This window comes from Arctopsyche grandis, chromosome 12, assembly GCF_051622035.1.
Source record: "Arctopsyche grandis isolate Sample6627 chromosome 12, ASM5162203v2, whole genome shotgun sequence".
In the NCBI taxonomy this organism is placed as follows: domain Eukaryota; kingdom Metazoa; phylum Arthropoda; class Insecta; order Trichoptera; family Hydropsychidae; genus Arctopsyche; species Arctopsyche grandis.
Genome location: NC_135366.1, coordinates 3071919 through 3099884, shown reverse-complemented (window position 1 = coordinate 3099884; position 27966 = coordinate 3071919). Strand labels below are relative to the sequence as shown.

The 27966-nt window shown below is 35.7% G+C and overlaps 4 protein-coding genes across 5 annotated transcripts; 1 reads left to right on the top strand and 3 right to left on the bottom strand.

Annotated features, from left to right (window-relative positions):
- The first annotated feature begins 109 nt into the window (after positions 1–109).
- Positions 110–1814, top strand: LOC143919955 (essential MCU regulator, mitochondrial-like). The gene is made up of 2 exons (XM_077442578.1): positions 110–940; positions 1483–1814. The coding sequence occupies exon 1, from the start codon at positions 638–640 to the stop codon at positions 884–886; it is 249 nt and encodes an 82-aa protein (XP_077298704.1). The 5' UTR covers positions 110–637; the 3' UTR covers positions 887–940; positions 1483–1814.
- On the bottom strand, positions 1694–13813 carry fliI (FLII actin remodeling protein). Its single transcript, XM_077442533.1, has 22 exons — positions 13647–13813; positions 13376–13486; positions 13058–13296; positions 12821–12982; positions 12522–12736; positions 12218–12440; positions 10856–11097; positions 10625–10787; positions 7527–7773; positions 7264–7449; positions 7063–7196; positions 5259–5439; positions 5009–5184; positions 4816–4942; positions 4367–4699; positions 4120–4289; positions 3897–4035; positions 3708–3820; positions 2602–2752; positions 2343–2507; positions 2157–2270; positions 1694–2078 (listed from the first exon to the last, which is right to left on the bottom strand). Exons 1-22 carry the CDS (start codon positions 13770–13772, stop codon positions 1944–1946), a joined length of 3852 nt encoding a protein of 1283 aa, XP_077298659.1. The 5' UTR covers positions 13773–13813; the 3' UTR covers positions 1694–1943.
- Positions 13814–16074: 2261 nt separating this feature from the next.
- Positions 16075–19372, bottom strand: LOC143919823 (uncharacterized). Of its 2 annotated transcripts, none has more exons than XM_077442363.1 (10): positions 19028–19372; positions 18765–18873; positions 18571–18696; positions 18396–18490; positions 18151–18325; positions 17913–18069; positions 17544–17835; positions 16901–17473; positions 16738–16819; positions 16075–16664 (listed from the first exon to the last, which is right to left on the bottom strand). In XM_077442363.1, the coding sequence occupies exons 1-10, from the start codon at positions 19044–19046 to the stop codon at positions 16460–16462; spliced, it is 1833 nt and encodes a 610-aa protein (XP_077298489.1). In that variant the 5' UTR covers positions 19047–19372; the 3' UTR covers positions 16075–16459. The 2 variants fall into 2 exon arrangements, with proteins under 2 accessions (XP_077298489.1, XP_077298490.1); XM_077442364.1 differs by having other exon boundaries at positions 18986–19057.
- Positions 19373–20505: 1133 nt separating this feature from the next.
- On the bottom strand, positions 20506–27960 carry LOC143919938 (protein HID1). The gene is made up of 16 exons (XM_077442539.1): positions 27834–27960; positions 26970–27183; positions 26739–26890; positions 26615–26668; positions 26344–26543; positions 26046–26256; positions 25777–25974; positions 25615–25705; positions 24170–24400; positions 23858–24022; positions 23496–23774; positions 23261–23412; positions 21834–21947; positions 21577–21755; positions 21340–21498; positions 20506–21267 (listed from the first exon to the last, which is right to left on the bottom strand). Exons 1-16 carry the CDS (start codon positions 27897–27899, stop codon positions 21204–21206), a joined length of 2529 nt encoding a protein of 842 aa, XP_077298665.1. The 5' UTR covers positions 27900–27960; the 3' UTR covers positions 20506–21203.
- Between the last annotated feature and the right edge of the window lie 6 nt (positions 27961–27966).

Genomic DNA, 27966 nt, shown 5'->3' with positions numbered 1-27966 from the left:
AGCGACGCACCAGCTCCCAACACCAGAGTGAACCTCTGGAGTTCAACCAGCTCACTTATCCGAAGCTCAACCTCTTCATACTTACAATAACCATTGTAACAATTGAACAAAAATAAACGATCCTCTTACAAACACAAACGGTGTTTTCTTAGTCCGGGACACGGTCAACACATCTATCCCGCGTACTGAAATAGGATATACAATGTTCTTAAATTGATTTTAATTGACTGTAAACGAATGAACGCCAGAATTTATTTCTAATAATGTCACATTTGTCTCATATTTTAATTTTAAAATCCAATAATTACACACAGCTTAACTGTTGAAGCGTCACATAAGCATATTTTAAAGTCGTATTAACGAAATGAATAATTTTTCCTAAACGTCACAATACAATCCAATTATGGTCATAGTTTCGAGTGTGTAAATCAAGTTCTATATCGATATTTTTGACGTGCGGGTGTGTAATGTAATATATAAAAAGCCAAATTGCGAAACGTCACTGAAATGTATGTCGCGTTCGCTTCGGCGTATCAAGATTGAAGAGATTCGGCATACAAACACTGAAAGATATTTATAAATCGGCCGAGACCATTGCGGGCGTTTAATTATAGCTGACAGTGACAGCTACGGCGAAATGTGGTCTGCGCGGCTGGTGAGGTGCGCGTGGGTGAGGGGGGCGCTCGGGGGCTCGCGCTCCGTGGTCACGAGCCGCACGGGGGCCATCTTGCCGGAGCCCCAGCGCGTCCCTTTGGGTGTGGCCGGAATCCTGGCTGCGGTCGTCCCCGGTTTGTTGTTGGGCGCGGCCATCAGCAAGGGCATCGCCAACTTCCTCGAAGAGAACGACCTGTTCGTGCCATCAGATGACGACGATGACGACGACTGATTGCGATGTCTTCGAGCTATCAACAGTATTATAGCCTCTGCATTTAACTTTGCTGTAAGCATTCATATATAATACATACCAATCAGTTTTTTGAAGCTGAAATATGTATATCAAACACTTCTTAAAATAAAATGACACTTCATGCTTGTCAGCTTACGAATTACATTCTTACTTTATATTGTATTTAACTTATGTATATATACATTTTTGCATTGTGATGAATAAATTTTCTAAATTTTGTTTCATTACTTCAAAATAATTTGAAAGATCCTTAAAAGTTGTACAACTTGCTTATAATGAAAACACAATCAAATCTTTTAATCGTATTACTTTGTTATATTGAAACTGTTCTATATGTATAACTGAATAATTCGTTTCTTGGAATTTGATTTTTAATCTCGGAAGATTAGATCACACTAAGATAATTTTTGTGAAATTGTTTGAAAGTTTATATGAAAATAATTGTAAAATAAATTGAATAGTTTGGTAGTATATTTCTTTTTATTAAAAACATCAATTTCATACATAAAATATGTTATCATAAAGCTATTTATAAATATAAATAAATAATAAATAAAATTCGTTTTTAATTTCAGGTCTGAACACTCGGAAGGCATACCTACATTGTGCATAATAATAATTTTGTTATTTGGACTACGTCAACGCTTAAGACACCAGTGTTTAACAAAAACATACGTCGAATGAAATTAGCATCGAATAGTTAGTTTAGTTAGAGCATAAATTGTTATATAGATAATTGAATTCAAGACAAAAAAAAAACCACTGGCTTTTTCATTTTTTTTTTTAGTAGTAATTTATGTTATTTATTATTATTACATAATATATATATAAATTTTGTAAATAATACGTATATATGTATATGTACATTATCAAGTTTTAATTTTTAAAATACAATTGAATCGTTACGTAATTTGTGCCTTTATTTTTTTTCAACATCAAGAGATCGCCATATGCAGAAATACAAGTCATACACGGTAAAAAAATATATAACTTAGTCGATAATATTGCACCGAAATTGATCATCACCGAGGCGAAATCACTCGAGAGGTTTCTTGTGTGGACCCCAACCGTGGAAACATTTCGTGAACCGTTTTGATTCTTTATTTTTCAAAGTCAAAAAAAGCTTTCTCGGCCTGTCCGGTTGCTTTACGCGCAAATGTTGAATATAAACCTAAAAAAACAAAATGAATATACGTAATTTAAATCATAATTATTTGAACATTGATAAAACAATTTAAAAATTATTCACTTGAGCTGATTTATACGCCAATTTAATTTCGACTTCGCTGCATTTAGCACCGAGCCATAAGAAGACTTGCTCTCCGTTGTCCAAAATCATTATATCATCATCAGCTAAATCGTCCTGCAAATAAACAATATTTATAACACTGTTTTGTATAATAATATATACATATATACACATTTTATATATTACTTGGCAAAAGTCGCAGCATTTCTCCGACACGGTGAAATATCCTTTTTCATTCGAACATCTGAACAACCGCGTATAGTTCATGAACTCTGCATCTTTCTCGTATGGTTTCTTGCTACCTATACCCACCCAGAAGAAGTTATCCGGTTCCGAGCCTTCATTAAGAACCTGCAAACAACAAAAAAAAAAATCAATGTTTGTATATTATTTATACAATTATCACAATCAAAAATTGAATTGAATAATTTAAAGTATTGCTCACTTGTAAGCTGACCCACGGACTGTTGAACATATCCTCAGCTATTTGTTCGATGAGACGCGCTTCATCCGGATCGCTCTTTGATCCGATCCACACGTACACTATTCCAGATTCGGAATCGTCGTCAGTTTCAAATGGCACATTTAATATATAACTGCAATGTGAAATAAACGTAATTGTATTTAAAAAGCTTTACATTTATCAAGTACTAGCTGAACCTGTTGCAATGCCACAATAACGCATGCAATTCCCGTTCCCGTTTCTGGATGTGTTTCGATAAGTAAATATTTCAGTTTCAAATTAATACTTAATAATCAAATTAAATTACAGTAATGATAACACTGTTCGACAAATGACGACTTTTTTTTTGGTTCAGAGACGAGATATGACTTTTCTTATAGATCTATGCCCAGTAAACACGAAAATGGTAATAAAAAATGTTGATTGGCTCGAGATTCGGAGATATATGTATTCTTTAAATCGCGCGATTTTTCTATATCTTGGTGTTGTTCGGTCAATGTCTGAAAATCTTTCAATTTCGTGTTCAAAATAAATATTGGAATCTATAGTCGGGTATTTTATCTTTTATTTGTAGTACTTTTCAGCTTTCAAATCTCTCTAAGTAGTCGTCCAGTTCAAATCAAAAGTCAAAAGTACGTATTTTCATTTGGAATTTTTTCCCACTTGTTAATACTATTTTATATCGAGTATTTTCTATTGAAACATGTTTATTGGGATAGTGTTCTGGCTACACTATTTTTTGTTTTCGTTTAAAAGGGTTAATTGGAAGTGTGCTGAATTTTAAATCGGTAAAATTGCGAACTAAAATCTCGTACTATTATTTACTCGTATTTACACGAATCTGAATTCAATTAATACAAGCGGCGAACACATTTGAAAATATTGCGTTGCAATGCCACTCATTCCTGTTACCGTTTTTGGGCGATTTTTATTTTTACAGAAACCATCGCGGGCATGCACACAATAACTCATGTAAGTTTCATCGCAATCGGTTGAATGCTATATGTGACAGACAGACAGACAAACATTGATTTTTTTTATATATATATAGATAAAAGATAAACTAAGCAATCACACATTCGACTAACCAAAAAGCGCTGTTGAGATTTGAAGCGTCCGGTTTTATCTGTATAAGTCTCGTACACAACGGACTACCATTCGACCTGAGATGGTAGAGTTCCACTGGAGACTTACCATTGACCTGAAAGATGTAAGTTAGTATGGCGAAATCAATTAAAACAATCAAGAATATGCTCAGTAGCAAAATAAAGCATTACCTTATTGCTCAACTTGCGTTTACCGTCTTTGATAGTGAACTTTTTATTAAAGTGAGACATGAACTTGACATTCTCTTGCTGTTGGTGAGTCCGAACAACTTCCAAATTATGACAGAGCGATTTGAACTTCTTCTCCAAACTAAAACACAACACAAACATGAGTATATAATTGAAAACCAACTAATCAAAACCTTCTAGTGTATCGGAGCATATATAAAAGTACCCAAAAGTAAACGTGAGCCATCCCATATTTCCAGCATAGCGACCTTGCCAAAAGTAAACGACCCATTGGATCGACTCCTCCTCGTCGGCACCGTCTTGATAGTCACCGTTGGAATTGTGCCGCGTGCCGCCTCCGTTTTCACCATCAACCTCACATTCCATGTCGTCGTTCTGCAAAAAAGCGATCAAGTATATCAATACACACGTATGTAAATAAATCTAGTAATAAATTCACAACCGTTAATTACTTCAGGTATGATATATTTGCACAAGAAGACGTAACAGTCGTGCGTGTAAAACACGCCCGTCTCTTCTTCGGGCAGCCGCACGAATTTACGACCCTCCAGAACGAATGACTCCATCGCCTCCAGGTCCTCGGCCCACTCTTCGGTGAGTTGGTTAGCCTCGGCGGCCGATACCCCCGTCTGACGCGGAGTGAACAGCGCGGAGAGATCCGCTTTGGTGTCTTGCTTTTTGGCCCAAGTCGTCAGGTCGGCTCCGGTTCGAGCTACGGACTCGGCCGTTCGGGTGAAGTCGACGGCGATCACTTCGTCCCATCCTTGGAAGTAGCTCTTGAACACCTTCAATTAGGAGTTTAACATAACTACTAATGTGTAAATGAATCTTAGACAATTATATAGGTAGGTTATGTTACGTAGTGAAAAAAATTTCGAAAGATATGAAACAATTTGAATACCTGGTGTTCTGTTCCTTCTTGCAACCTTGTCACCATAGCATGCAAAGGCCTATTGATCATATTGAATAACTCTTGGGACAATTTAACGGCAGCCGCCCTCACTAACCTGGTTGACTTCTTTCCGAACCTGTATACAAACAATATTAAAAATATTCCGCAAAATTCTATATACTGTAGATTGTATTGAAATTACCAAACAAACACATCGACATGACAGTCTAATATATAAACGTTTCTGTTGGTCAATAACGTGTGCTGTAATTTAGTACCGGCAGGTACTTCGACTTGTGGCAGCTCCAAATAGCCCATACCCAACTCCACTCGGTACAATCTCGGTGAATTCCATGAGAAATCTTCGGGCACATGTTCCTATAAAGTAAATTGGAACCGTTGTCAAGAAAATTTATATTCTTGCAGTAGCTTTAAAATGAAACGAAAGTCACATTGATGGGCTGTTGTGGTGGAAGTCCATCTTCGTCTCCTAGAGCTTTCCAAAAGTCAGGAACTTCTTGTCCATGAAATAAAGTGTGAATCTCGGCACGGTTCTTCCGCTCGTTCTTGTTGATCTTTTCGGCGAACAGACGAGATTTTGACTTCAATGTATTCTTAGATTTCTTTCCGAACCTGAAGAACAAAATCAAAAATATTTTATACGGTTGTCAGAGTGATACAAGTCACTTTCTGATTTGTAATATATAAAATTTTGCCACTATTTACGACTTAGTCCATTCAATATGACGATATTACAACTTTATGATCAATTCAAAAGCAATTTCATTTACGAAGGCACACAATTGGTCAATGTTTTAATAAATGCCCTTATTACGAACAACAATTTACAACCAAAAAACTTTTCTTGTGGAAAAACCATTGCAAATAATTTATTAATTGTGTCAAAGTTGCTTTTTTGGAATCATGACTGTATGTATATTACATATTTTTTTAGATTTCTTTACTTTGTATGCCTTGAAAGCTGCACTGTATTTTTGGGTTTTGCATATGTTACAAGATCGAGTATTCAATACTGGATAGCCAATAGGATAATACTGGAAAAAAGAACTACGCCCAAAAGAAGCCCGCGTGGCGACCACTGGTGCATTGCTATCAATTAGTATAGTAGGTTTTACAGTGTATTTTCAGTTTTAATATATTCCAACTGGTGTTTTAGGTCATTCATATTCGAATACAATTCAACTGGTAAATTATATCTCTAAAAGGGCAAATACACTTTCAACAATGTGTGCCAGTTGTAATATAACAGTTGAGTTTTGACAGCTCTGATGTTTTACGAATGCTTTTCAATTAAATAATAGGTTAAAATTTGTTGGGTATTAGGAATGTGTCCAAAACAAAAATGTGACTTTCCAACTCAATTTACTAATCGAGTGACATTTTCACGAAAACCAAACCTATCCTACTAGCCTGGTACCAACTTATAGTTGTACTGTATTTTCAGTTGTAATATATTTTGACCTGTTGGAATCTAATTCGCCATATGAATCAACTTAGTGGGTTAGACGGAATATATTCCAACGAGTCAAAATATCGTTGCGTAGGGGTGGGTGGAGGATCCGACCAAAAGGCCAAAGTCGTGTCACAGCATTTATTGGTGATTAAGGAGATACACACACTGGCAGTGCTCCGTCTAGAAATGTCTTGATATCGCCTAAGTACCTCCTTATAAAGAAAAGGTCTCTCAGGGCATCTTCGACGTCCGGTTTGTTTACCTATTGTTATGGTCACGTACTAGATGTGCCACGGAAGTCAGTCCCACGCTACCGCTGTGGGTTCTGAGAACTCTACCGGAATGCGACCGAGTTACCGCTACCCCCGCTAAGTGCATTCGGGGGTAACTCATTGTTAGCCGAGCCTGGAGATAATCCTCAAAACCAATTATAACGGTCACGGTACTTCGGCCTAATCCGATTGCACCTACTCGGCGGTGTACGTAACAATACATTACAACTGAAAATACACTTCAACTATAACAGTAGTTGGTACCAGGTTAGTTGGAATATATTTCAACTATTTAAAATATATTACAACTGGAAGATACACTTCAACTCTAACATACATATATATATTTCAAACATAAATAGCGAAAGAAAAAGTGCCGCTATAGTGTAAATGAAATGATATAATAATATAAAACCTTCAAATACATATGAAAAAAAAATAAAAATGAATAAGAAACATGTATTTCAAATAAAAAAAATCGATTTTTAAATGAAATGAAATAATAATTACCAGATGTATATATTGAGACCGACGTCTAGCAAGAAAACGTATCTCGGATCTAGCGACGGGGGTTCGACGGCTACGGGCTCTAAATGAATCGTCGAACCGCTGGCATGCACTCGATAAAGTCTCGTGACGTAGCACTGAACAAAAATGAAATGGATGAGTCAATGAATGTACACGATCGGCGAAGGTTCGGCGAGAGCTCACCGTGTCTTCGATAGTGAAGAAGCCACTGGCCGTTCGGCCGCCTTGAATATACGTCAAGGGGTTCGGGAACAGCTGGAGAAACTCGTCCGCCTCGTCGCCCTGCTCCTGTCGCATCGTACGACCTCCGGCTCCGAGATAGTTGCGCAGGTGCACGGCGTGAATGGCCGCACACGCTCTCTTATCCAACTGGAATGTTTGTTATTATACACTTACAATGCTATCAATCATCAAAACATATAATGTGCGAGTCGTGAATGGCTTACGGTGGCCTTTTCACCGATCCAAAAGTGAATCTCCCAAGTCAGTTGGCCTTGAATGTCCAACGATGTTTTTAGTACGATGTAACAGTCGCCTTCGTAGAATTTGCCATGTGCTACTTCGTCTATTTGGTTCGGTAAGAAGTTTTCGATTTCCCATATTGATATACCCGGGATCTGGCCGGCATCATCGTCGAAGAATTCCGAATAGTCCAAAGGTGGCTTCTCCAAAGTCTCGTCCCATCTTTTCGGTCTGTAAAATCATTAGTATATTTTTAAGTTATGCAACTTTTGTATATGTTACAGCCAAAGTGTCTGTAATATATTCCAATTTGCGTTTGAGGTAATTCATATTCGAATACAATCCAACTAGTAAATTATATCTCTACAAGCGCAAGTACACTTTCAACATTGTGCGCCAGTTGTTTATTTATTTATTTAATAGTTTTGGACCATTGTGGCATTACAGGAAGAACCTAATGCGCCACAATGGCCTACATTTGAAAAATATATAAAAACAAGTAAACTGTAAATAAAGGAAAAAAGCAAAAGCAGAAAACATGGTAAAATAAAATAATAAAAAAAAAGTAACAAAAGGAAAATAATACATCATTCAGAGAGAAAAAAAAATAACAAAAGTGTAAAAATTAAAAATAAAATCCATAAATCCCATTCTTTGTTTACACTGAACAAAATTAAAATAGTATATAAAAATGTACAAAGGAGAAATAAAAAGTAAAATAAAATAAAACAAAATATGAATAAAAAATAAAATCACAGCGAGGCCCAAATGGAAGAGAGTAGATTAAGATTCCACTCATTCATCACATTCAAATTAAGAAAGTAATGATGAGCGCAGGTTACCAGATAAATATGTTAAGATAATATCCGATAATCTACGCTCCCCAAGGTGGAAAATATCACATTCAGGGACAGCAGCAACGATTTCATTGAGAAGTCGAATAGCTCTTGGAATAGGAGCCATTCGAAAAAGAACTGTGCGAGCAGCAGGTACAACCATCAAATGATGATGTCTACCACGCACATAATTATTAGGGACACAAAGTCCCAACTGTTCCAGCAACAACGGGCATGACGTATTACCACGCAATAGCTGGAGAACGAAACGAATTAACGAGAAGTTTCTCCGAAGTTCAAGGGAATTATACCCAAGCATGCCCAAAAGGAAAGGAGTAGGATAGAGATATGGGTAGTACCCATACTCTTTCTTATAAAGAAAACGAAGAAATGTTTTTTGCACTTTTTCTATAATAAGAGAGTAGTTTGCTTCATGCGGATTCCACACAATTGCATTATACTCTAGCTTACTTCAAACAAGCTAGTTGAAAAGCAAGCGAGAAGACAAGGGGTTGGAGAATAATCTAGCATATCTCAAGACAAATCCAAGTCGACGAAAGGAAACGTCAGCGAATGTCTTGATGTGGTTGTGAAAGGTGAATTGAGGATGAAAAGTGATAAACAAGTCGACCATTGATTCCACGCGCTTCAACAATACGGATCCAATGGAATATCCGTGACAATAGAGCGAATTCGCACGTCCATAAATAAATAAGTTGTAATATAACAGTTGAGTTTCGACATCTCTGGTGTTTTTACAAATGCTTTAGAATTCAATAATGCGTAAATATTTGCTAGGTATTACGAATAAAGGTAATAATTACTGTATTACGATAGTTCTAAGAATGTGTTCAAAACAAAAATGTGACTTTCCAACTAAATTTACTAGTTGAGTGACTTTTTCACGAAAACCTAACCTCTCCATCTAACCTGGTACCAAATTATAGTTGAACTGTATTTTCAGTTATAATATATTTTGACCAGTTGGTATGTAATTCGCCATATGAATCAACTTACGTGGGTTAGACGGAATATATTACAACTGAAAATACACTTATATTCAATATATTCTAACTAGTTAAAGTATACATTACAACTGGAAGATACACTTCAACTGTAACATACATATTTAGGGTTGGAATTGAACGAAAGGCTATGGCTGAGAAAGAGTATGTTACGACTGATTGTGAGAAGGGGATGAAAAGGGGCAGAGATATAACGGGAAGTCGCAGTTGGACCTGTGCTCCGCGCGGTTGGTCGCTAAACCACCGCAAGTATCGTCTTAAAAAACAACGTGACTGAAAACGCACGTGTTTGGTCTTCACCATAACCGCCTCATCCTAACCGTGGTCCTGAACAGCGTCATCTGTCAGGATTTTCTACCACATATACATACATATATCATCACCGTTTGATTCTGTTTGACAGAGATTTCTTTTAAAAATTTGAACCTTATATAGTACATACAACCTGCATAAATCATAATCTTGAATTATGAATATCGCCATATAATTCTTATTGGATTGATCAATACTTGCACTTTTAAACACTTTGTATATCATCCCTAGTACTTATTCAACATCTATATATATTATATATCACACTCCATACAATGCATATATCATTGAATATATTTTCCTTTCACATATGTATCTTAAATGGACATAGTTATATAAAAACGATTCAACTTTATTAACCCTTTGCCCGCGGCAATAAATATAGCGAACAAGCCCTGTATGACCTTTTTCGCGAATTTGACAATCGAGTTTTCGACCTTAAATACAGATTTTAATATTTACTCAAGTAACCATATATGTTAATTAACACATAAAGTATTATTTTAAACAATAAAATACATAATATATCTCGCAGTTTTGGATTAATTGTCATATAAGCATTCTTCATAATTGTATGAAGATGTGACGTCACATAAACGAGGTTTCAGTATGGTTCCACAAAAAACTAAATTTTGACTGGTATATATTCATTTTAAGCAAATTGAATAGATGGCATTCAACTCTCAGTAATATATTCAACCAATTTTGAACCTTAAACAGTTGAATTAGGCGTATATAAGGCTCAAAATCCCGTGCAAAGTTCAGAAATTCTATGGAAGACAGCCGCGCTACAGACTTGTCGCGCAAAGCTTCCATAGAAGATGGCCGCGGGCAAACGGTTAATTCCTTTTCCATTAACATTCTTCTATAACTTTAAAAACATTAAAAAACCAGACGTTATATACTAACTTCAACGACTGTCCTTTCGTGGGCTCTTGAGGTGGCGGCAAATTTGGCACATCTTGCATACCCCGTAGAATCTTAGCCTGGTCTTGATCGGCAGCAGCGCCTTCTTCGCGCCTACCACCACGTCGTAAACGAAGCTTCCGAGCAGTGACATCCTTACTAGAAGCTAAAAAAAAACATAAAAATCACACAGCCGATCCAACACAAACTTGTAAACAATGTGAAAATGCAGACCAGTCGGTTGTACGGGAGTGGGTATGGCAGCTCCGGCGAGTCTCAGCTGATTCTGCAGCGAGAAGTCGATATTGTAAAACTCGATACCGGATCCTTTCTGCTCCTGCTGAGGCTTCGGGGGCATCAACAGGTCGGGGTTATCCCGCAGATCGAGCAGATCCAGATCGGTGAGCAGGTGGATGGCATCAGGTAGTGTGATTAGCCGATTGCTGCTAAGATTCAACGTCTTCAAAGCTCCACACCTGGGACACACAAATTCGAAAATTTTGTACGCGAACTCCCAAACATCCTGAACGAACTGGAGAGAGGATCGCCATAGACTTTTCAGAAATTTCATTTATGCCAATTTAATACAGGAATCGAAGGTGAATATTATTATAATTATAGTTTGTTTCAATGGCTGGGTGAGTTAATCATTTTCAATTTAGCACTGTCGGTGCTGTTAATCGGTACCGTCTTCGGCACAGACGAGTGGGTACTGACTGAGATAATATCTCAAACGAGATGCGCCGCGCTTCAGCGAACCCACTATTCTCACAGTAGGAATGTGAAATGTGCACATGTGTGGCACGCGTTTGTTGTTTATGTCAATAAAAAATATTTATTGCGTTGAGAATCGATAATTATATATGGCACGGTTAACAAGTCACTTTAGTGAAAAGAAAATCGCTACATATAAAAAAAAAGTAAGAAAATATAGCACATGCATTGTCGTACTGTTGACATTCAATGGATCGTTTAATGGAATAGAATTCAGTTTAATTCATATTAAATGTGATCATGTGCAGTTAGATTATATTACGAATCGTTAAATCAATTGTAATTTAGTTTGATAACATTAACCCTTTGCCCGCGGCAATAAATATAGCGAACGAGACCTGTATGCGGCACCTTTTTCGCGAATTTGGCAATCGAGTTTTCGACCTTAAATACAGATTTTAATGTTTACTCAAGTAACCAGATATGTTAATTAACACATAAAGTACTATATTAAACAATAAAATACATAATATATCTCGTAGTTTTGGCTTAATTGTCAAATAATCATTCTTCATACAATTGAGACGTATCGTCGCCATTGTTCAACAGACATGAGGTCACATAAACGATGTTTCAGTATGGTTCCAAAAAAAACTAATTTTGACCGGTATATATTAATTTTAAGCAAATTGAATAGATGGCATTCAACTCTCAGTAATATATTCAACCAATTTTGAACCTTAAAACAGTTGAAATAGGCGCATATAAGGCTCAAAATCCCGTGCAAAGTTCAGAAATTCTATGGAAGACAGCCGCGCTACAGACTTATTGAAGACGGCCGCGGGCAAACGGTTAAATCGGATCATATTATAGTTTTCGAACCGGCACAATCCTTCAGGAATCATTTCCAATTGATTGTTGGCCGCTGAGAATACTTCCAGGCAGCTCAGTTTACCAATTCCAGACGGTATTCCTTCAAAGTCCAACTTATTATCATTGACGTACAGCCTTCGTAAAAATGATAGTTTACACAACGATGCAGGTAACGCTGTTAATTTATTACGTGATAAATTAAACGTTTCAAGTTTCGGCCACATTTCGATTGCTAAAAAATAATATAAACAAGGTTGTTTATTAACGCACGTCGAAAAGCTATTACATTTGAATAAAATCGCATGTTTTATACCGGTGGACAATTCGGTGATTTCGTTTTCGCTCAAATTCAACCTCTTCAAGTTGGGTAAAGAGTAGAGAGCGTCGGGTATTTTGGGTAGAGAGTTCTGAGACAAATCTAAATCCGATAGATTGGATAGCGATTCTAGCGACGTGGGAACGTTCGCAAGAGTCCTCAGTGTATTCCTCATGTGAAGCGTTTCTAAGCTTTGAAGCGACGGCAGTTGTCTGAGAAAATATTCAAAACGTAATTATTCAATGCACATAGTACAATATAATCGAAATACAAAATGTTACAAGTTATGTATGCACCTGAATTGGAACAATTCTAAAGGATTATTGTTTAAAATAAGCGTTTGTAAATTAACCAGGCGTCTAGTCTGTGGGGGTAACGTTTCGAGTTCATTATTCGATAAGTCTAGGAATAAGAGATCTGTTAGTTGAATGAAAAGCGCCGGAGGAATAATTTCAATTCTGTAAATAAAATGCACAGTTAATTAATTGCGAAATACGTTTTCCCATAGGAACTAAAAAAATTATCGGATTTACATGTTATAGCTCAAATTAAGTACTAGCAAAGATTTGGCTTTTTCTAAACCATCGGGTACAGTTTTTAGTTTGTTGTGGGAGAGATCGAGCGTAGTCAACTCTTCGAGTTTGAACAGGTCGCTCGGTAAGCCTGAACTTTTGACTTTGTTGTGACGTAGATTGAGTGAACGTAAGCACTGTAGTTCTGTCAATTCTCCATACAGTTTTTCAAGATTGTTGCGTTTCAAGGACAAATTTTCCTACGATGAAATTTTTTAATAGAAAGTGTCGCACATATTTTAATTTAAAACTTACGGAGTACAAAAAATAAATACGAACCAATTTAACTAGCTTTGCCATCTGTTCGGGTATTTCAGTCAAATTCGTCCTGTCCAATCTTAGCCATTGAACCCCTGTCATGAGTCGCATAGCACTGGGAAACTTATTATCCTGCAAACGGTAAATAATTAGATTAAAAATTGTGATATTTTCAGGCAGAATTTATGTGTTAAGAGTGAAGGTTGAATTCCATTGTTTATCTCGATGATAATGAAGTGTGCAGATATATTTGTGCGATCAAAAGAATGCGGATAGAGAATGTGAAACTTACGCTGAAATCATTGTTGGTGAAGTCAACGCCTCTGACGAAGGGCAAGACGCCTCCAAGAGGTGCGGGGTGGGGCGCGGGGGGCGCAGCGCCCGCGGCGGGGACTCCACCGCTCGCCTCCGCCACCATCGCGCTATCTGTCAAACTGGGACTAGTGTTGCTAGACGTCAAATGCTATCAGTGCTGCCACACGTCAATACAGATACTTCCTTTGTAAAAAAACTTTTTTGAGTCTTTTCACTGGTAAACGGATTACTAGTCATACGTGAACCAGTCACAGGACAACCGGTCGCTCTAGATCGGTCACACGTGATCACCCGTCACACTAAAACTGGTCACACCCAAAAATCGGTCACGAGAAAACTGTTTGACCGATTTTAGGTCTGTTCATTGCACTGCAGCACTGCACGGCTTCAGCACTGCACGACTCCGTTTAAAATATGTAATTTTATTACATTTCTATTCATATCTACCTACACGTCGTTTTCACGTCACGCTTACATCACTTTGGCCGGGTGCAAGGCAAAATCGGCTTACTTATACATTACAGGCCATGACGATACGGCGCAATATTGCTTACGTCGTATTGTCGAGTACTTACAATATGAATGCATACACGTGCATTCGTAGCTACGCGTCAGAATACAAGTCAGCAAAAATGTTACGGCGTTTATCGAACGAAAAATTATGTATAATCGCGTTTTTGTTGGAAGAAGAAGCTCAAGAAGGCAATAAAAAAGCACGGAGGCGTTTTGATGTGCATCCCATGTTAAAAAATAGGAGAGTTTTGGACACTGTATAAGGAGCTTGTAGATGATGGACAAAATTTTTTAAATATTCCCGAAAAAAATTTAAATTTTTTTTAAATATTTTTTAAATATTTGTGCCAAAACCATGTCGAAAGATTGAACAGCTGTCAACTGTCACTATCGGTAATTGGTCCAAAACAGCAAAGCGGCAGACTCATGGCACGTAAAGGTCTGTTCATACCTAGTCAGCACGTACCGACTTCAGCAGGTATCCGGCCGTACGAAAAGTATTCTTTGGTACATTTTGTATGGGTATATTCATACCAACCATCACGTTTACGCCACGGCAGGCTTACAGCAGTACCAGATACCTGCTGAAGTCGGTACGTGCTGACTAGGTATGAACAGACCTTTTAGGGTGTGACTAGTTTTAGTGTGACGGGTGATCACGTGTGACCTATCTAGAGCGACCGGTTGTCCTGTGACCGGTTCACATTTGAATAGTAATCACCGAACCCTTTTCACTTTGCCTTAGGAGAAATTCCACAATTTTTGACTAGTTACAAGTCAGCAATTCAACAATTCAAGCGATTTCCAAACTAGGAAGCTTGAACAGTTAGTTTATAACATAACACAATAACTTAAAATAATATATGCATTCTGAATACGTAAGCAGTAAGTAGTTACAAACGGTAATTGGATTATTAGTCAGATTGCGGTGGTACAAAGACATTTTTTGCCATTAAAATCGTGAATAAGTTCTCGTTAGTATGATAGTTATCGTTAGTATGATGGACTTTTCGGCTGCCAGATGTTCCGTTATAGAGATTTTAGTGACTTTGTGACCAGTAATCACCGAACCGTTACAAACAGTTCAGTGATTATTTCGCAAAAAGCGATTTTGCGTAAGTCACTAAAATCTTGATCATGGAACATCTAGCACCCAAAAACTCCATCAATCTTGTAAATATTGTACTTACGAGAAGACAACAGTCACTAGTTCCCATGTCCGATATAACAATTTACGAACTCGCTAGTTATTTTGAAGTATTGGTAGATATTTCTAAATAAATGTCGACGATGGCTGAAATGATGTGCATGTGAATTTATTTTGATCCGTTTACCATTACAAACATCGATATAAATTTTCAAAGAAAATTAAACCAGTTTAATAAACATAAGCAAACGTTCAAGAAAATAGTGTTATTGTTCATTGTTAATTCGTACGATCTTATTATTTCGACAAGTTTCTCCTACATTTCTTCAAATATGGGATCAACCGTTATCAATCACTATCAAGCTTATATCAATACAAGGACAAAATAAAACCGAAAACACTCCAGGGGGTGTTTTCCGTGGCTAGGCACGCTTGGGCGTTTTTGCATGGTAAAAGTATATAAAAAAAAACACGTGCCGCGTGCCTCTCAGTGTGTTTTCGCCATTAATATGGTTGAAATAATGTTCAACGAATCATATGTGAAGCAGTTGCGACAAATACCGCTTGCTTATAATACAGTTAGAAGAATTCTATTTTTTTGTCAATTATATTCGTATTAATACCCTTTTATCATTTAAAAACGTTTGAATTATATTTTTAAATAGAGGGGGGAAGCACCAAGATTAGATGTTTTCAAAAGGGAGGCTTATTAGCAATAAGTTAGTTCAAAAATATATAAAAATAATTTGAAAAAAATTTATTCCTTGACAATACAATATTTTTTATGGAAATAATCAATGCTTAAAAATATTTTAATACTTATTAGAGTAAAAGTACACAACAAAGAAGACAAAACGCAGCTTTAAGCTCAAAATAAAACTTTTTTTTTATATTCTCAACACCAAACTGGCGTTTCCATTACAAGAATGAAAAAAATTGTAACATGCACGAGTGTAATATTTCAACAACTATTAAAGGACAATGCTAAAATAAAAAATAAATAAATAAAACCTGGCTATGCATCTAACCAATTGTTAAAATTCATAATTAATTATGACATTATGTAATTTATACACAATTAAATATACATTAAAATCAACAACATTAAAACGAACAACAGTGTACATAATTTATGTGGGCACGGGTCCTTGATATTGGAAACTAAACAATGTCGAAACAAACTCGTTGACGGTGACCCAATTCCATGGCAGAAAATATATCTTAGTTCCTCGTTTTGCAATGTTGAAATACATCAAAGTGTTGTACAGATGCAGACAAAGGAGTATAAAACAAATTAACAACAACCAAAAAAATATCTTGTATATAAACCTACCACTGCAACAATAAGAACATATGAAATACTGTTATTTTAATATACATATTATAGTAGTACAATAGGAAACATTACCACGAGTAAGCTTTATATTTCTTATTTGAAATCATACTTTCCAATACAGTATCGTATTCATTTAGATTATTTCCTTTAAAATCTGTAAAGTACAATTGTCGAATTGAGTACGAGATATACACTCAGATTACATGCAAAGGTTTAAAGTACGAAAAAAAGTGACCTAAAGACGTTGAATCCTTGCGGCTTAATATTTTCGATAAACAACCGTGTTGTTTTCCGACCCATACGCAGTTCTCTTTAATCAAATATAACAGTATTCTCGTTTTGATTTGCGTTTCTTTCATAGTATTGTTCAAACAGTGACAGTATACGTTAGACACGGACAGACATTGCTTCATATTAGTAATAATCTTATTCAAATTATCAATCTCACTCTTCAACGAAGAAATTTCTTCGATTTTTCGTTTGAAGTTTTTGGACAGGTTTACGTTGAACGTTTTATGCGCGTCCAGCTCGTTTTCAAGCAACGATATCGTCAGTGAGCGGTCCTCGATAGTAGTCTCATCTTTGAATTTACAGTTGCTAGAGTTGTTACCGTTCGACGTAGACCAAATATCAAAATTGTTATTATTGCTCAAACATTTGCCCGTGCAGTTGTAATTGTTCGAATTGACAAATAAGCTGGACGTTCCGGTCAGTTCTTGCATCAACGACACGTTGTTACGAGGCGTGCTCGTCGTGTAATGATTCACCGGTACGATTTCCACATTGGACGATTCGTTGAATGTATGATCTGAAATGACCATAGATTAGGGTAAAAATTGATTATTTATATGCGTATGAATAATGAAAACTACACGCACCGAAATTGCGGTTGAAATTTGAAGTTTCGTAAAAGCTGCTGTTGTATTCGGAAGTTCTGAAAATGCTGACGTCGTTGCTTGTTTTACTCATCATGTTGTTCAATTCCAATTCGAGGCTTTCTTTAGCGACAGTTAGCGATTTTATTAATATTTCCTGTTCCGAAATCTTATCCGAGAGGTTGATGCATTCAGTTTTGAGTTCTTCTATGTAAGACTCGGCTTCGCATAGAGATTTCCTCGCCTTTTTTTTGTCTTTTTCACTCGACGATAGCATTTGTAAAATTTTTTGTTTCTACACGCATATTAAGTGTTATTAAAATAAAATTTTAACAAAATTTAATCGACATTTCATTTTTTAATTTATTATACCTCTTCGTCTAAATACGATAGTTTTTTAAACAGTGAAGTATTTTCAGTTTTCAGCACATCAATTTTATTCTCCAATTGAACTTTGCTGTCGTTTAATATATCATAAGCATCCTTCAAGTCGTTGTAAGCATCATAAGATATACAATTGGATTGATCTCTGTAATAAAAGCAAAGAAATAACATTATATGAATGTACCTATTTACAAAAATACACAATACAATATTGAATCATAATAACTTATTATGTTTTTCAATAATTTGATGTTTTTCAGCAATAATTGCATTATAAGTCTCTTCGTGTAATAATATTTGTTGGGCCAAATTTTGAATTTCACTTTTTAAATTCAATATTAAATGTTCTTTATGAGCTAATTTATTTTGCAGATCTTCTATACGTTGTTCTTGAAAAAATCCTATAAAATTAATATTAATATTAGACATATAATATATGAATGAATTTAAATTATGTATATGAAATAAAACCTTGACTAGTAGAAGAAATAGAATGGGAAGAAGATCCATTCTGATCAATATTTGTAAAATCTAACTGGAATTTTGAAATGGAATCTTTAACAGGACTGAAAATCAAAGATGAAAAATTATCACATTCATTAAAATTATATATACATATATGAACATACAAGTCAGCAAAATTTACCAGGAATTTTTATCACTTTTCAAATCTTTGGCCCATTTTACGAATGCCAATTTCATTTCTGCTTCACTAATTTCACCATCGATTGCAACTACATCGACGATTCGCTGCAATGAATCGTACTCCAAACTGTGAATTCATAAACACACAATAAACACGGTTCATATGGATACAAGTTTGTGTTACCATTTACTGACCTATCATGCTGAATGAATGGGGCCACCAATTCCATGACACTTTTGGTAGATATCCTGTTAGCGGTGATGTCTATCTTCTTAAATATTTCAGACACGACGCTCTCCATATCTGGAGTGACAAAACGAACAAAATGTGTGAAAAGTAGAAAATTTGAGGTTATGGTTGAGTTTGAATTTTAAATTTTGAGTGTTTTCACAAATAGATTCTTATATGCATGTACATAATTTTCATATTATATTATATGTATGAAATGTGGAAAAACCTTCTTCCGACAGTTCCATTTGTGTTTTTCAATATTTACAATATGTTTTTTGACAAACTGAAGAATCTTATTTGAACAGCTGAAGAGTTTGTAAGCAAACGGGGACTTGTATATTTGCCAGGAAAACTTCACTCTTGCTGTTTTGTTTTAGTATTATCAATATTATAATTAAACGTAGTTAAATTGAAAAGGGCAAAATTAATGTAAAATAAATTGTTTAATGTTGTAACAGAAAACTAGGCAACCGATTCACTTCAAAATCGAATGACAGAAGTTAGTGTTGCCATATGAGAAAAAACCTGTATGAAAAATTTAATCGTTATTATGGTAAACGGATTATTCACTAAAATCTCGATCTCGGAACATCTGGCACTAGAGTTCTCGTTAGTAAAGTATTTAGATGGAGTTTTTGGGTACCAGATGTTCCGTAATCGAGATTTTAGTGACGTGCGCGAGATTGCTTTTTGGGGAATAATCACCGAACCAGTTATTATGATGTTTATTATGGTTCGGTGATTACTAGTCAAATGTGAACCGGTCACAGGACAACCGGTCGCTCTAGATCGGTCACACCCAAAAATTGGTTGAATTTTTGGGTTTTTTCGTGACTCATTTTCGGGTGTGACCAATTTTCTCGTGACCCGTTTTAGTGTGACGGGTGATCACGTGTGACCGATCTAGAGCGACCGGTTGTCCTGTGACTGGTTTACATGTGACTAGTAGTCCGTTTACCGTTTATTATATAAAAAAGCTTAAAATATATTTAATTTATATATTTTAATCGTAATATTATATATAAGTTATCAACGGTTCGGTGATTACTGGTCACAAAGTCACTAAAATCTCTATAACGGAACATCTGGCAGCCGAAAAGTCCATCGTACTAACGATAACTGTCATACTAACGAGAACTCGAGTGCCAAATATTGCGTATTCGCGATTTTAATGGGAAAAATTGTCTTTGTGACCAATAATCCAATTACCGTTATCAACACATATAAGTGTCTTTATTGTAAAATTATGAATCCTGTTTTGAAAGTTGGCAGCATTTTATCATATCTATCTGTCTCCTATTATTACAAGGCTATGTTTATTTTCTAATTGAAGTTGAAACGGACGATTAATTGTACAATAGAATTTTAATGGGCAGATTATGAAATTTTAAAGAAAAAACTAGACTACATTGAAATACTTACATATCTTCACAAATTAACTAAATTGTCGATTGTTTTTAAAAATATTGAGCAATGTAAAACATGTTTATATCTGTTTCGAATCGGATTCAACAGATTTTAATTATTGGCCCTTTTGATTTAGTATAAATACTAAATTGCAAAAAGGCATCAACTCATACTAGTAAAATTCTGACCGCAAATGTAGCATTTTTTTAATACTAGTTTCATTAGAAAAAGCACCTAGCAGATCAATAATGATTTTCGCGACTTATAAAAAGGGGAAAAATAATAAAAACAACTTTTATAACACATCAAGTTCTTATATTTCTGCAATGTTCACAAAGTAAACTTAAAAATAATATATTAATAAATTAAACACAATAAAGCAAGTAGGCGTGTACTTAAACATAACAAATAAATTATTAGAAATTATGAGTTTCATCGTTTCAAGCGTGGACTACACAAGACGCAAAACAAACTCGCTCAAATACCTCAATTCACTCGTACAAATAATACGACTCAGGAATGTGCACGTGATAAAAACTATATACGATGGTAAGAACACAACATTGTCATAAAGATCACTGGAATACATATATTACAGTCAAATTTCAATAAATGCGCAATTATACACTGTACCGTGCATAACATTAATAATAATAAATTTTCATTACAAATATATAATCTTTCAATGTACATACATACATACATTCTAAAATTAATACTTTTTCATTTTTATTAAGTTTTTTAATTATATTAATTAAGTGATTATTGTATAAGTGTAAATAATGTGTAAATACCTACAATAAATATAAAGTGTAATATATGTATATAGGTACAAAAATGTTCGACAAAAACGTAAAAAGTATGCTTTTTCGAACCGGATACACATTGAATGCAATAATAATAATAAATACATAAACTGTTTTCCGGCAAATTATCTACGATAAGACAAATGTACTGACTAGTTTTTAGTGTTATACCTAAAAAAATATATATATTTATACTCTCTGTATTTCGAATAATTTTACATCCGTATCATACCATATAGGTGGTTCAACATTCCTACAAACAAAAATAAAATATATTAATTAATACACAAACCAAAATATACACATACATTGATAAATAACATACCGTAAGTAAATAACACCCCACATATACGTGCGAAACCACGTAGTGGTTCCCGTATTAGCCTGATATTTCCTGATCAGTATCGGATGAGGCACGGGCAACAGACCGACCAACGTGCCGTGTTGTAAGAATTTCAATATTTCACTTTCATCAGTTAAACCCCTGCAATGATAACAAATACAATGATATAAAATACAATTCATATTTGAATGATGTATATTGCAAAGCAAAAGTTTTTACTTATCGATGCAAATTTTCTCAACTTGCGGTACTAATACTTGAAGCAGCCTCATGATGGTTTGCAGTGGCAGTTTACTTCTCCACGAGTGAACCCACTCTGCAGACGGAATCCAAGCTCCACCTGCATTGTTGGGGAGGGATCCAGCGCCGTCTGGACCGGCTACTCTGATACTTCCTCTCTTTAATTTAAATGCAAATGAGTTTCCAAGTTGATTTTTTTAATAAACAAAAAAATAATAATATAGAATTTGATTAACCTGGGCAACCGAACGTTGAAAGTGTTGTACTGGTTGCAGACAATCTGTTGCTTGAGTGTTGGAATCTTTGGTATCGCTTTTCTCACTATTTTCTAATGAAAGCTGAGACAATTTCTAAATTTTTTAAACAAAAAAAAATTAAAAATATATTTATAACCTTTATAGATAAGTTTGACTTTTGAATATTTATCATTAGTGTCAATAATGATTTGAGCTTGATTGTTAACCCTTTGGCTGTTACGATGTTTTTCAAAATCCTCGTGAGAAATGCTAACACTCTGATTATTTGAAAAACAATATTATGTATTACTAGTGTTTTTACCCGGCTTCGCTCGGTATTTGTAAAATAAACCGCTTAAACATGGCCAATCTAACAGTAAACATTTTATTAAATTTATTTGAATGGTTTTATTTTATTTAAATTTATTTGGATATTCATTTGTGTTTTTATTAAATTGAACGTCACGGATTCTATGAACCAAACAAATAAACATACATACATACAAAGTCTCTTTCGAAATTATATATTAGATTTAAGATTTATTTGACATACTTTAGGCTCATGAGCTCTATAATAGAAAACGGGTTTCTATTGTTTTTGTTATTATTCTATATTCTACATATATTATTATAGATACAAAATAGTGGAATTAGAAAACTACCCGAGGGCAAAGAAAAAGTTTCATAACAATGATGCACTGGCTCACAAGTAAATATTCAAATACGACCACTATGACGTCAACAACGATCGTTGTATGTCTGGCCACAGTGGCGTATTTTTTAAAAATAAATAAATACATATATTCTCGCCGTTTTCATAAACAATGATATATCGTTGTTTAGCAAAGGGTTAACCCTTTAAATGCTGACGAACGCCAATCGGCGTTTTGCCAACAAGTCCATGGGCCTGAAAAACGCCGATAGGCGTTGTATTTTGAGCATGTTCAAAGTAAATAAGAATACTACCCGTTAAGCCTTTTCGGGTAGCATTGAACATGGGTCGTGCAATCCGTGTCATTCATTTGTCAACGTTTATAAAGATTCATTTACACCGGAATTTCTGAATTTATAACCATAGCAGAATTACCCGATGGAAAACCCTAACTGCTGAGTATTTTAGATTGTGAACATTATTACATTTTAACATCAATGAAGAAGAAGACTTTTTTTGGTTATTTTATATTGTTGCAAGATATATTATAGTCTAAACACACCTTCACAAAACTCGGAATCCTCGGCGTTATTTATCTATGGTTTGTTATGATTAGCTACAATTTTTATACCTGCTTTCTATTGGATTTCTAAATAATTCTAGTTGGAAACGTTGGCGAAATTTTCAGCATGGCAGGCTTTCAACAGAAAAGACGTTAAGATTGCCCTACACCTGAATCGCCCTTAATCAACCAATCCAAAACTGCACGACTCACATTTTCATTATCAAGATCTTGATTGGATTTATTTTCATCGTTGAAAGTCAACAGCTGAGTTTCGGGAGACGAAATCGCAATCGGCGTTCCGACCTCCAAAATCTGATGCGTCACAGGATGCGCAGATTCCCTTTCCGTCATCTGACCGATTGCTAGCGCACAACAAAAACAAAAAAGCATTAAAACCCTTGACGTGGTGAATTCAAATCGACAATTGGATGTATTTGATACATACCAGGAGTCTCTGGCAACGTCGCTTTGAGAGTACCTGGCTCAGCAGGTTGAGCCGGCCTCGCTCCCTCCATAGTGGCCTCATCGCCACTATCACTCTGACCGGATCCCTCCTGATTGGAGTTCTGTTTGACGCTACTCGTCGATAGCTTCCGAGGATTGTTGGTGTTGGCTCGGCCCTGCTGGAGTGTGCGTTTGATCGACGTGTGGTCGTGCGGCAGATTCGCCAGATTGTGGAAAACGCTTCGCTTCCTAATTATGGTATACACTAGGTTCGAATTGCCTGTGTTATAAAGAAAGAAATCGCAAATTGAATACTTTCAACGATAAAAAATACACAACATACGAATAGAGTATGCAACGCACCGTCAAATTGATATTGAATAATATTATTAAACATTTCCAATAAGAAGAATACTAGATGGTGATTCGCCGGCGATGAGAATAAAAACCAAGGCGTACTAAACGCTTCGAGTAAGTGTAGCAATTTAGTGCTGGCTACCATCGATAGGGTTTTCAGATATGGTGATACTGAAACGAAGAATGATCAGCGATGAAAGTATACATAATGACAACGAGAGCTAAAACAGGCTCATATCTACATAGATATAAATAAACATCAGACTCTAATCGATCGAGTCTGTTTATATCTAGTAATGAGACATTCTCGTTACTTACCATTTACTAATATTGTCAACAAGCAGTCAAACAACGGTTGAAGTCTTTGGTGACCCGTGGTTATAATCTTATGAAAGACGGTAACTAATAAGTCGGCATGCGTTCCAGTAAATACAGGAATGTCCATCGGGATCGTGGCCGTGTACGGTTTATTCAATCTAACGCCGAAGTTCCTTTCGCCCGATAGCAGCAATAATATGAATACGCCGATGTGCATTAGGCCAACACGAGCTAGAACATGTAAGAGTGTAATTCAATTAAAATATAACCAATTTTTATATTATAGATTGCCAGCTTGACCCATTTCGAGAACACCTTATCCGCATCCGGCACTCTAAATGAGAGTTTATGTACATTGTTCAGATATATTGTCACCAACACTACTACAGTAGAGCCTCGATTATCCGGATTGTTAAAAACAAACACAAATTTTACTGCTTTGAAATGCATACCAAAAAATTCGAAAATAGACAGAGAAATGAGTCAGTTGTCTTCAAAATTCAATACTCAAAGGAAGTTTGTTTCTTGAAAATTTGATCGCGATTTAAATATTTACTTTAATATTATCAATATGGAAAAGAAAGCGTGTTGTATTATCATTAAAAGACAAATTAGATATAATCAATGCTTTAACCGTTTGCCCGCAGCCGTCTTCTATGGAAGCTTTGGGCGACAAGTTTGTAGTGCGGCTGTCTTCCATAGAATTTCTGAACTTTGCACGGGATTTTGAGCCTTATTAAAATCTGTATTTACGGTCGAAAACTCGATCGCCAAATTCGTGAAAAAGGTGCCGCGTACAGGGCTTGTTCGCTATATTTATTGCCGCGGGCAAAGGGTTAAGAAGCGGTGTCTTAGGACGTTTTTTGTCAAGTAAATATGGTATTGGAACGTCAACGATATCGGATATATAAAAATACAAAGTTGAAAAATTATGAAGTTTACCGACTCTTTATGTCAGAAGATGGAAGCTCAGAGCGTAAGGATATGAAGAAGTCGAAGAGTGTATTTTTATGTGGTTCATTCAAAGACGATCGTCTGGACAGACAATATCTAGTCGATTATTGTATGAAAAGTATTCGCGATTTGGCAGCTACAAAAAGAGCAGCAAACTTTAATCAAAAATCCATAATTGAATTTTTTAATAAAGAATAATATAATATTCGATCTTCATGTTATTATATATGTAAATGTAGACAAATGAAAATTATTCATACTGAATGTACACGTCTTTCCCTGTCAATTGTGATTTTTTCGATTATATGGATTTTTCATTATCTGGACTACCTTCATCCCCAAATAGTCCGGATAATCGAGGTGTTACTGTATTTGAAATGCCAATTGAGCTTGTTGGATGATAAATTTGGTGGAGGGCGATTCTCAGTTGTTTAATTGAATATGTGAAGCGTCAAATATTGGTTATAAAAACGCCAAACTGTAGCACTTACATTGATCAGCTCTTGAATCGTTGAGGTGATAAAGAATCGGAACTAATATTTCCAAGACGTCGCTACTTTTAAGGACATAGTATAAAAATTTCTGCAAAAAAATACATACGAATATAAGTATAGTAAATTTAAATCGGATTATAAAGTCGAAAAAATGTATACCTTATTATAATCGCACATTTTCCAGAACAGTACGAGCAGTTCTTGATGAAATTGCACCTTCTTAGCCGAATTCGGAAGATATGTTTGAGCTAGCGGATTGTTGAGGAGACGCGTGACGCCTCGTAAAATAAATGCAAAGTCTTCATCTCGATGTATGCGTGACAAGTAATTGATGAATAAATTGTCGGGAACGTTCACCTGAAAACATTTCAGTAATACTCTATATACATAAATATATTCCAATTGAAACGAATAGAAAGAATTCATACATCATCTCCATCTGCGGTGCCACAGCTCGTGTCGTGATCCAAAGTCACTATCAAAATCTGTAAGGCAACGTCGACGAGCGGCTCCAACGAATCTTGGAACAGCAAATGATTGTACGGTAAGCCCAATCCGACCGGATCGTATGCACAGACCGTATTCAAAAGCGATGTGAACATAGGAAGAGCGTGTCGATTTTCCGGACAAGTCAAATATCTATAATGAAAAATAAATACAATGCGGAATACTTTCGGGTAGTATAATTTTCATGCATATTATGAATATATATATATATAAATATACCCGATCCATTTATTAGGTTGTGAAGTTATATCGGCCGGTGGCCGATACATGGTTTCGCTGAAGCAGGCGAGTAATAATCTTAAGAGTTCAGTCCGCCGAGCGTCTAATTGTGGACAACGAGGCGGTGATACTGCAAAACCGACCCCAGCTTCCCAAATATATTCGCAACTATCTAAGGCTGAAAGCTCTTCAGCTTTATCCTAAAAAAAAAACGAAGAGTATGAAACGATTGCTGCACATTAAACTTTGTGTTGTTTGTTCGAGAACTCACCGGTCCAGATCTGCGACTGCTTACCACTGTGAAGTCTGGACAAAACAGCAAATCCTATAATAGAAAGGTTATAATATAATTGAAATTTCAATTGAAACAATATTTCATTATACATATAGCATACACATATGGCATTGATGAGTGATTGAGCTAAAGGCATAGAATCTTCATTTTCCGTGGAAGACGCGGGCAACGAAGACCAGAAGAATCCTCTCCAATCGTCATCTTCAAATATGTACGGTAAAATCCTAGTCAAAAGTCTGATGCAGTTGAGAGCTGAAATCGATGATGCAATATTTATTTTAACACTATGACAAAACATGTACGAGTAAATATTGATTAAAAAATACCATACCGGTTTGCTGTTCATGATTGGTTCTACAACTGCTGTCGACGGCTTTGACCAACTTTTCTACGGCCTTATAACACAAGGTGGCCAAATTCGCAGGAGCTTGCTCTCGTAAAGCTCGTATTTCCGGAGCCGGTATCAACGTGAACACATCCTGCACGTTGGTCACATTCTCCGACCAAAACTGATCCCAGAAACTATCGTCCGATGCCTCAATAGGCTGTAAAATAAATTACAACACATTCAATATTTTTTTGTCATAGCTGAAAATTGCATACGTGAATATTGAAATTATTTTTTCAAAATAGTATAACATATGTTAAGCTATTGTATAATATTTAAATTATGTGTCAATCAATATGGACATTTTATTTAAAATATATCAATATGGTAATTACCTCCTACATGTATACAAAATCTGAATCTGAAGTAAGTATTAAGGTAGTAAATGATACTTTAATACAATACAATACTATAATAATTAGTGAATCTAATTTTATTATGGGTATTATTTTAATGAACTGAACTTAAAACACAATTCATTAGGGATTAAAGTACGCCGTATTCTTGGTTAAAATTACGGATTCAAGTCGAGTTGTAATCATTAATTAAAACGGTAAAAATAAATGGCGTAGTCCATTGTTTGGTGCGAAAATTTCATAATGTTGACCATATGTTTGTAAATGTCAGTTTGCAATACTGTTTATATATGATCTGTCAAAGTCTGATAGAAAGTTGGGCCTGATGAGGGGGCAGGGGTGGGGAGGGGAAAGGAAAGCGGAGCGGTGGAGAAATGAGGGGGCGCGAGGGCGGAGGGCTACGACGTGATGGAATTCGTTCATAATCGTGAATGGAATGCGGTGAAGCGACCTGAGTGTGAGAAGTGAGATGGACGACCGCCCTTCGGAACGCTAGTTTGGTGTCGGCGTTCCCCATCTTGGAGACGAGACCGACCTGAACTGGTCGAGTCGTCGATCGCCGCGCAATACACACAACACCTCAC

What these genes read in the sequence shown, in the direction of transcription:
- LOC143919823 (XM_077442363.1), bottom strand. An exon ending in CCATTCATTCAGCATGATAG is followed by an intron (nt 18,697 to 18,764) that starts GTCAGTAAATGG and finishes ATGAATTCACAG; the next exon opens with TTTGGAGTACGATTCATTGC. An exon ending in TATCGTATTTAGACGAAGAG is followed by an intron (nt 17,836 to 17,912) that starts GTATAATAAATT and finishes ATATGCGTGTAG; the next exon opens with AAACAAAAAATTTTACAAAT.
- LOC143919938 (XM_077442539.1), bottom strand. Translation starts at nt 27,899, where the DNA reads ATGGGGAACGCCGACACCAAACTAGCGTTCCGAAGGGCGGTCGTCCAT. An exon ending in TTCAACGTTCGGTTGCCCAG is followed by an intron (nt 21,756 to 21,833) that starts GTTAATCAAATT and finishes TTTAAATTAAAG; the next exon opens with AGAGGAAGTATCAGAGTAGC. An exon ending in GAGAAAATTTGCATCGATAA is followed by an intron (nt 21,499 to 21,576) that starts GTAAAAACTTTT and finishes TTATCATTGCAG; the next exon opens with GGGTTTAACTGATGAAAGTG.
- LOC143919955 (XM_077442578.1), top strand. Translation starts at nt 638, where the DNA reads ATGTGGTCTGCGCGGCTGGTGAGGTGCGCGTGGGTGAGGGGGGCGCTC.
- fliI (XM_077442533.1), bottom strand. Translation starts at nt 13,772, where the DNA reads ATGGTGGCGGAGGCGAGCGGTGGAGTCCCCGCCGCGGGCGCTGCGCCC. An exon ending in AAGAAGGAACAGAACACCAG is followed by an intron (nt 4,700 to 4,815) that starts GTATTCAAATTG and finishes TCCTAATTGAAG; the next exon opens with GTGTTCAAGAGCTACTTCCA. An exon ending in AATGCTGCGACTTTTGCCAA is followed by an intron (nt 2,271 to 2,342) that starts GTAATATATAAA and finishes GTTTATTTGCAG; the next exon opens with GACGATTTAGCTGATGATGA.